At 36.3% G+C, this 9946-nt stretch overlaps 1 protein-coding gene across 4 annotated transcripts in view; it reads left to right on the top strand.

The window, feature by feature from the left end:
- Positions 1-9946, top strand: part of LOC124426528 (polypeptide N-acetylgalactosaminyltransferase 2) — a 97307-nt gene that overhangs the window by 60387 nt on the left and 26974 nt on the right. For all 4 annotated transcript variants that reach the window (XM_046968287.1, XM_046968289.1, XM_046968288.1 and 1 more), the window contains one exon: positions 9395-9564. In XM_046968287.1, the coding sequence (XP_046824243.1) occupies positions 9395-9564 (170 nt within the window). The remainder of the gene's footprint in view (positions 1-9394; positions 9565-9946) is intronic.

The following is a 9946-nucleotide window of genomic DNA, read 5'->3' as shown; positions in this document are numbered from 1 at the left end:
AGCGTTCAAGCAAAACGATTCAAACTAGAAAATTAATGAACGTACGGTGTAAAAGAAAACAGTCTCTGGCGTATGCTATTCGTCTTGAAAGTGGATTCAGGTTAACGAAGCATATTGAGAGTACAGTTTATCTTGCTCATTACCGACATAATTAGCTTAGTAATACGCTCAAATGCACTTTGGTGTTTGTTGAAGCGTGAAATGTTCTGAAATTTGTATTCTCGCTCCAGCGGTCGAATGGATACGCTTAAAATCCATCGAAAAGCCGAGAGACCCTGTGGCTGACCTACGTTGGTCGTTGAATATTTGATAGCGTCCTGCGATACAGGAAGCGTGTTCCGTATTGGTGTACGCAAGTAAATTCGTGTCGGTGCTATCAATACCCACGATACACGTGACGAACATAACAGATCGCGTTACACTTCAAAATCGACGTTGCATCCGATCGACTATCTGTCAAGAATTTTCTTACACTGATATTTGATATAAAAATATGATATTGCTAGTTATTATTATTATATTCTAACAATTGTATTTAAATTCAATAATTTAATTATACAAAGATTTCTTGGAATGAGTTTTCGTTACAATCAATTGAATTTTATTTTAGAAAACTTTGATAAAATGAAAAGCAACAGATATCAATGAAGTTTATTCTACAATATTCTCTAGAGTAACTGATATTAACGGTGCAAGAGAGATTCGATGCTTCGACAATAATTCTCAATCAAGTTCCACCCTTCCAACGATATACATCCTCGGTTAGGTGCTTACTCGTTCCCAAACGACCATTCATCCTCTAGTGACGTAGTCGAGAAGGGCAGCGGTTTACTTGTCCGATAAAAGGAATACTGAATGTCTTTTTTCGAATTTCGAATACCTTTTCAAATGTGTTGAAAACTTGAATTTCGTTGTTAATAGATAATGTACTTTTATTCTTTCTGGAATATTTTCAAATTTTTAAATTATTATCATGTAATACGAATATCTTTTATACAGTATATGTGGGAACGAACACCTTTCATTTAATATAATATTAAATATTCGTGGAGAGTTTGATCGAAGAGACCCTCTGGATAGCTTAATGGTTAGAAGAGCTGCTCAAAAAACGAAAGACCCAGATTCGAATACCGATTCAAATTACTCGGCGGTCCAACGTCTTTACGAATCCTACAATTCGATGTTAAAGAAGGAAAGAAGCTACTATCGTTACACGCTTGAATATTCAGCAGCAATACAAAGGAAGGTGATTAAAAAAAGAGAATCTATGGTGGCGAACCGACAACGAGAGCGACGCAAGTGTTGGCCTGGGGAATTGTTAGAGAGGAAGATTTCTTAAGTATCCCAAGATACTCGAAAAATCAAAAACAACGTCAGCGACGCGAACGGTGACTAGGGAAATCGGTAGAGAGAAAAGATGCCTTAAATGCCTGGCACTTTTAAAATTTCAATATCTTTAGTGGGAGAAGAATATTCAAGAACGAATTTTGCTACATAATGGCTGAGTGTGAGAGGAAACAAGCACCTCCATTTAATATAAGTAGACATTCGTGGTGAGGTCCATTGAAGGGCCCCTGAATAGCTTAATGGTTAGAACAGCTACCTGGAAAACAGAAGACCCGGTTTTGGGTTTCCCGGTCCAAATGACCCGCAAGCCTAACTTTTTTTAGGAATCCTATAAACATACGAATGTCAAAGTATCTAAAATTTTCTAACTTTTGCAATTAACGAACATGAAAATCCTATATGAGAGTGTGGATTAATGAATGACGATAATGAACGAAACATGTCGTAAGATGTAGAACAAACAATTATCATAAAAATAACGTCGATCATCTCTGAAAATCATTTTATAGGAGTTCGAGAGAAAATACAATTTTGAAGTGCCTCTTGCAACTTCCCCTCCTACTTTCTACGACTTTTTCGAGTTAACAAAAGAAAAAAAAAAATAAGTTGCAAAGTTTTCTCCTTGCCTCGGTCGAAGAGTTCACACTACGTGGAAACTTAAAGGATTTTCTTTTGAGCATGCAGTTAAAAAATCGTTGGAGACGTTACTGGCCTAGTTCGCAGCTAAAAAATTATGAAGAAAATCCATGAAATGCGTCAAGAAAAAGAGAAAGAAATAGATAGATAGAGGGTAGATATATAGATAGATAAATAGATAGATAGAAAGAAAGAGGGAGAGAAATAGACATATAGTACGTATAAAGAAAGTACGCGATACATTATGGATGAGTAGAGTTTATTTCAAACGAAGTGAATCCTTCAAAAGAGAGAAACTTCGTGTTCTAGACGAATTTACAAAAATATCCGTTGATGGATCTTTCTCGTTGATATTAAAGTGAATCCTTCCTTGTACAATTAGAAAGTTCACGGTAAAATTATAAAGTACTAGGTAGGTTGAGAAGAGTTACTTATGTTTCTCGTCGTTTGCCTTCCAAGCTACCAACGATGTACAATTTACAAAGGATTTCGCTGAGAGTTTTTACAAAGTATTATACGCTTTAGTTTTTACGGTGGATGGCACTCTTGAAGAAGACAAACGAATATAAAATTTTACTTTGTTGGTATAACGAAAGGAAAGTGTGTCTTCTTTACGTTATGACGTTACTAGTTTGCGTTTTCCGCAAGCTCTTTACAGACTTTTATACTAGAAAATTTCGATTATCTACATTGCAGAATACCTTCGAAAGCTTCTCATATGTGACGTACATTTTTCGTGCCGAACATAAACAGTTTGATCAAAATTGATATTGTTGTAGTTTCTAGTTTAGAAAATTGTAATTCGATCCTTTTACCAACATTTAAGTTACTTATCGGTATAGTACCGAAAGCTTTTAAATAATCCCGATCGCTGTACCATCAATTTTATTTTATTTTTGATACAATCTGATTAATTACTTTTATTTTACTTTTTACGTGATCAATCCAGAAAAAAAGATCAACAAAATAGTGTGTAACCCATCAATTTATATATTTCTCGTTATCAGTATGATGTATACGATATATCATAAGGATCGATAAACGAGCCGATTATCGAAGCATTGCGATACTCTCTTCTTCTTTATTTATCCATTATATATCTATTTCTCTCTAGGCAAATGCCATTAGTAATTTTGGGCAGTGCATGCGAACATTGAGGGTGTGAAACTCATACCGGAATCAAGGACGTCCGAGGGAAGCGCTAGTTGACTTGATATCAGATGGAAAGTTACCGGATCCGGGCTTTCGCTCGAGTCCGCGTAACTACCGCAAGTACACCGACCAAGTATTCTCTCTCTCTCTCTCTCTCTCTCTCTCTCTCTCACTGTTTCCTTCTTGCCTAAATTTACGTCCGATATCAAGTTCGATAACGAGAGCACCATTCTCTTCTTCTTCTTCTCCACTTCTTCCTTTAATTGCTTCTTTCGCTAATTAAGGATGCAGGAAATTACTAAACTTAATTATTTTCTAATTAATACACGACTAGGGAAATATTTAACTTTTATCTTTTCGAAAATAAAACATAAGTGAGACAAAGAGAGAATAGATACAATGGATGCATTCGAGAGGTCGAATGCAAATCAAATCATTTCGAAGGACAGAATTGAGGAAGAGAAAACATTGCATATAATCGATTCAACAGTATATGTTAAGCCGTACCTAACACATTTGGAGAAAATGTTTCTCCACAGTCTCTGTTCCTTCGATAGACAACCGCGTACTGTTTGCGCAATACGAATAGACCTCCTGTACCTATGTATCTTTCTGTACCTATTCCTATCGGTTCATGTATTTCGCGAAGATCTCTAATGAACGTCGAGCTATCATCTAATGTTCTCTGCGGTTCGTTATCGTTGGTGATTGGAGCGACGATTCAACCACACATCTCTCTCTCTCTCTCTCTCTCTCTCTCTCTCTCTCTCTCTCTCTCTCTCTCTCTCTCTCTCTCTCTCTCTCTCTCTCTCTCTCTCTGTAAACATTAGAAATCTCTCGAAGCGAAAAGCAGATGAAACATTTCTAGGATATCAAAGAAACTGGCATTTCGCCCAACATACATTCAATCAATTCAAATATGACCGTTGCAATTGCTAGAACTCAGTAGGATGTTTACTTACTTAAGTATAATTTTTTTCTCCAACTGATGTGAATCTCTGCGGAAATAAGAAAAAGAACAACGAAAAGAAAAAAAAAACAAAAAAAAAGAAGAGAAAGAAAGGGCAAGATCCATTTTCGTGCAGGATAGAGCGTAACGTGGCGTCAGACTTTTTGCCGTGTTATAGACTTTTCAGAATAGAGGAGAAACGCTCCCGTTTCTATAGTTACCTACTCGAAAACGTTTCGACGATTCTCATGGAAAGAAACGCTTCGGGCGTTCTCTCGATTCGTGAAGAACATTTTTGTTTTTCCTATTTGCAAACGGGAAAGCGGATTTCCCTGTACTTTAAACGGTGACTTTTATTTCAAAAAATTTTCAAACTTTAGCTTTATGTTATCGTAAAGCGAAAAGGAAGAAATTGTAAATTGGAAAGATTCACTTCGTGTTAGAATCCAAGAGATCATCTAGGTGAATAAACAGTTATGTGATAGAAAGGAGCTATCGCGACGAATTCCGAAAATTTTCACGAGGAAAATCTCGTCTTTCCCAAGAGAAACGAGGAAAACTTGATATAGTCTGACATGACGAAGACGCTTTTCTATCCAGTTTCATCGGCAAAACTGTCGAGATTCTTGATTGAAAGGATCGCAAGCATAAGAAAGATCGTAAGAAAAGATCTAGAAGCGAAACGAGTCCTCCCGAATATCTTCGATTTTCGATACTTGCGATATTCATCTTTCCTTACTTCCTTCCTTTCGTTTTATCTTTTTTTTTATTATCTCGTTCGGTGATAGTCGTTCTCGATTCTCGTGGCGTTCGTATTAAAATCTCATGTCTCCCGTAAAAGTTGATAGCGCGAAATATTCGTACAAGAATATTCATAGGGAAGAATTTTTCTTTTATTTTTGAAAAAAAGGAAAAAGTGAGAAAAGAAAAGAAAAAGAAAAAGAAAAGACAACGATTTCTCATTTCGTAGAGATTAAAACCGTTTCTCATGCTTAATCTTTGGTAGTAATCTCTATCCATCAAAATCAATCTATATCATTCGAGAGCTCTTAAGGACGAGTATTTTAGCTTGATAAGGGTTGTAATTCGATTCTCCGACAACTCGAAGGAAGGAAATCTCTTCCGGTAACTGATTCTAAGAGTAACGCTATCGTTCATCTCATTTATTTTCAAGGAAAGCTTCATCATTAACGTTACCTCATAAGCTGCGAGTGCATCGAGACCATTTCCAAGAGGATTTCAAGTTGATGCTTCGGTATTCTTCTCGAAGAAGATCCTCGATAATCCTTTCTGATGAATCTTCTATCGAAGAGAGTAACCTCTCGTTGGATCCAACTTGCCAAAGACGTTTCTAGGCGCAACCTAGAAATTATCTTCCCGAGAGGAGATTCTTTTCTTTTTAGATGAGAAGAACGTTTAGTTCGACTCTGCTGGTCGATCGTGCGAAAGAGATTTGTTAGACTTACTTGTGATCCGAGTAACGAACGAAGACACGAGTTTAGCAAAAGTATCATCGTTTGACGAGAGTAAGGTCGTCGTAGGAGTCGAACGTCCTCCTCGTTTTTCTTCCGTCGTTTCTGACAAATGAAACTTGGAAAAAAAGTGATAGTACGTTCGAAGAAAGTTCGATGGATTACAAACCGTAAAAGAAGAAGACTCTAAAAGAAACGTTTTGACGATAAATTTACATTAGATGAACCATGGAAAAGACACGAAAACTTTTCCTAGTTTCAATCTTTTTATCCTTAGTCTTTCGTTTTCTTTCTTTAACATTATTCAAGTAAATATCGTTTGAAACTTTATCTCGTGCAAATGAAAAGAAAATAGACTTCTTCTAATGAGAACCAATTCGATCCACTCGACGAAATTTGTACTTCCTCGGCTGGTCGATGCCAGAATCGCAGATTGACGTTGGCAGAAGGATACAGAGCGAATGATTCAACTTGGCTTTTTCAAAAAAGAAGAAACGGCTAGGTTCCTGTCCAAGTCGACAGACGTGCTATCAGACATTGATGTCTCCGACATCAAGTAGACAACGCTCCTCAATTCGAAAGAAGAATTCAAGTTTTACTGAAAGATGTTGGCAAAGGGCCTTTTATATATATATAGAATATATATACATATATATATATATATATAAAAGGCTATGTATCACACGTATACACCATGTAAATATATATTCACAGACCTTTTGCATTTGATCGTAAAGCTAAAGTATAAATGAATAGTTTAAAAATATCTTTTAAAGAATTTCTTTGAAGAATAAATTGATCATAGAATAATATTGAACATTAGTTAGATAGATGCAAGTTTAAGACATCGTTCAAAAGCAGACGGTCTCTACGGGTAGGTTTCAATGGAGGAGAGTCTCTCTGGCAAGGAAAGTAAATGTTGAGCCCGGCATTGCTCGGCATTGCGAACTCTCTGCAGGATCGAACGAGCACTCCGCTATTGTTGCCGGTTAATTAAGGGAATTGCTGAAAGATTAAGGAGCTGCCTCTTCTTATAATCCGTACTCCAAACTTCCTCCTTCTCTACTTTAAGACCAACTGCTTTTATCCTATCTATTTACTCTATGTTTCTCTTTCTCTCTTTCTATATTTTTCTTTCATTCCATTATTTTCGATCGGTGAGTTCATTGTATTGTTGTGTAACTATCGAGAATATAAGGTATCTCTTTCTAATTGTTTATGTACTAAAATCTTTTTGAGAGAAAAGAAACAACAATTTTTCACGATGTAACAGAGTCAGAAACAAATTCAAGATAAATATTAAATCAATAACGAAACACTCTGATGGTCCCACTATGTAATTGCGGCAAACCATAAAGAGAGTGACGAAGGACGAGCTGACCGTTAACCGCAAGAATCCTCTGTACACAGGACTGGTCACTCGTCGGAGCTAGAGTTAGGGTCCTTTAGCTAATTGCTTTCGCATGAGCGAGCGATTTAGTTTCACGATCGAACCCTTTCAGCCATTATCTTCGTCAACGGTCATTCGTCGAAACCACAATAATGGGGGCATTGATCAACCGAACTATAACGGACATCTAGAAAGGACATTGCTATTTTGCCCAATCGAATAAACGGAAAAGGAAAGAAATTATTTGAGAAATGAATGACGAAATTCAGCAAATGATTTTTTCGTTTAAATTTATGACTTTAATTCCTTCCTTATTTCTTATCTTGTTTATAGAAATTTCATTTTTTATTCTTATTTGTTGCAAAGAGGAAATTTAAAAAAGCACATATAGTTTTTACATTCAAACTCAACGATAAACTCATGTTAATGTCAAAAGTATCTTTTAATTCTAAAAATTTTAAATTCTTATAATCTCAATAAATTGAAAAAAATCACATAGAAAATCTCGTAGAAATAACGAACACTTCGTGACAATAAAATTGTCTAATATTGATTTAAATTAACTAAGACGTTTTTATAAACGAGAAATCTCGACTTCGTATCCGGATAACTCCTGACTTATAACCATTAGCGAGTAAAGGATTGGTAACTAGACTAAAGCCTATACTATGCTAGTGGAAGTTCTAGGCCCAAGTTTACTCGATCGATAAGCGATAACCGTGGAAGGCGATGCGCGTAGCACTCGGATACGTTGTCGAATTATCTCAATTAACGTCGTTAGCCGACCGACGCGAACCGACGAATCCGACAACAGCCAGCTGCACCAAATTGCACTCTGCTGTAACGAGGCGCAAACACGAAAGCGTCGTCGCGCGACAACGACGAATTAATGCACGTTCAAGACCGCGGCATACTTAATCGACCGTACATACTATTCTCCTTTAGCTAGCACAAGAGCCTTCACGTTGCGCTAATAAATATTACTACTTTCAACATAGTAATACATCGTAGAACATTAATGAAGCGAAACTCTACAGACGTTTGCGATCTAATCGCACTTTTGTTGTTATATTACGAGTAAATATAACTTTAAATTGTTTATATTTAAAGACGATAATTCATCGCTCATTCTTATAATTATCTAATATTATGAGAAAGAAAATCGATAATTGTCAATTCCAATTTTATTTATTTTAATTTTATTTTCAACGTAGATAGTACATATGTAGATTATACTTAATAACTGTAATCAAAATGACATAAAATTAATTTTTATTTTATAATCGTTTATACAGCCAAAAGGATCAATTAAATAATCGAATGAATATATTGAATCATAAAATTCTTAAAGATAATGATACTTTATTTTTATTAACTTTTTTAATAGAACGTAAACGTAAGATAGAGTATAGACGGATAATTAAAAAAAAAAAAAATTCAATAAAATGAGTTGTCATAAAAATGTTAAGAGTAATAATCGAGATAATTAGGCAGAAAATCTTTCATTTTTTTCATTGTATCGTTTTATCTGTAAGGTGATCATCGAGACGGTGCAAAGTTTTACGAGCGGAGCTAGCATAATTTTCTCGATATAACGAAAGCTCTTGAGAACCATAAGATTTGAAGTTCTTGCTTCTACGAGCGACGAAGAATCATCGACTCGTCCGAAGTTTCGTTGGCTCTCGAAGTTTATCGAGTTTTATCCAGCAGAGCGCACTCTGATTCGAATGTCACGTGGAACCGGATGCAACAGCTTGCCGCGCACAGTTGGACCGGCTGCGCTTCCGATTTAATACGATTCCTGGACCGTGAATAAATATTTCATCACAGCCAAGTTATTTCACACTTCGTTCGTCTTCTTTATCCCGATATCTCTTTCTCTCTCTTTTTCTCTCTTTCTCTGTTTCTCTGTTTCATTTACATTTTCGATCTTTTCGAAGGTAGGAGAAACTAAAGAATAAAATTCGACAGTCACTCATAATTTTGTTAACATTTCCATACAAAATGTCGAACCATTTTCGAGTAAGAATTTTTTTGTCAAATGAATTATCCAACGAGAATAAGTCAGGATATACATTTTGTATCAGATGTACGGTATCTATATATACATATGTATTCCTACATATACATACACACATGCACACACGTAGGTATCGTACGTTCTCGAAGACAAACAGAGAACGCGTCTCAAGGGAATCTCGATGTACGAAATTCAATGACCTATATATATCCTGACATCCATTTTCCGTACAATGCTATTCTCTGCTATGGAATGCTCGCTCTCTCGTATTGACTTAGTGTATCGATATCTATGATCGCTAGCTGCTAACGTCGCCTTAGAGTCTGAAAAGTTACCACAAGTTCGCTTTAACTTTCTATCTATCGTATTATCGGAAACGCGACTATTATCGGATTAGTTCGATCTGACGTACCATTTTCTTTTCGCAGAACGAGAACAGAGCATTGCGATTGAAGGAACCCGCATCCTTGGCCCTATCCGCTGGAAATGCCGGTGGTTACATGGACCCAGATGGTACTGCCATTGCGATGTCGTCCGAACTACAGCCTGCTCCTACACCCGATCCAAGAGTCACTTGGAATTACTTCGACGAGCAAGGGTAAGAGAAAAGTTTTCGCTTAATGTTTCGAACTTATGTGTACGAGCAAAGAATTCGAGTATTTTCGTGATCAGAAAATCAACAGTACGAGCGAACTCATATCAATGAATCAATGGCGATCAAGAATATAAGACTCATGAAAATGGTATGAAAAACATTTCTAAACATTTGTATATATTTTCTTTTTTACAATACAAGTATTTTTTTACGCAATTTATTCACATGAAAATTAGTTGCATGAAAAAGAGTGAATGAGTGAGTGAGTGAGTGAGTGAGTGAGTGAGTGAGTGAGTGTGAGAGAGAGAAAGAGAGAGAAAGAGAGAGAGCGAAAGAGAGAGAGAGAGAGAGAGAGAAAGAGAGAGAGCGAAAGAGAGAGAGAGAG

This window comes from Vespa crabro, chromosome 9 (assembly GCF_910589235.1).
Source record: "Vespa crabro chromosome 9, iyVesCrab1.2, whole genome shotgun sequence".
Classification (NCBI taxonomy): Eukaryota; Metazoa; Arthropoda; class Insecta; order Hymenoptera; family Vespidae; genus Vespa; species Vespa crabro.
This window is presented reverse-complemented; position numbering and strand designations above follow the sequence as displayed.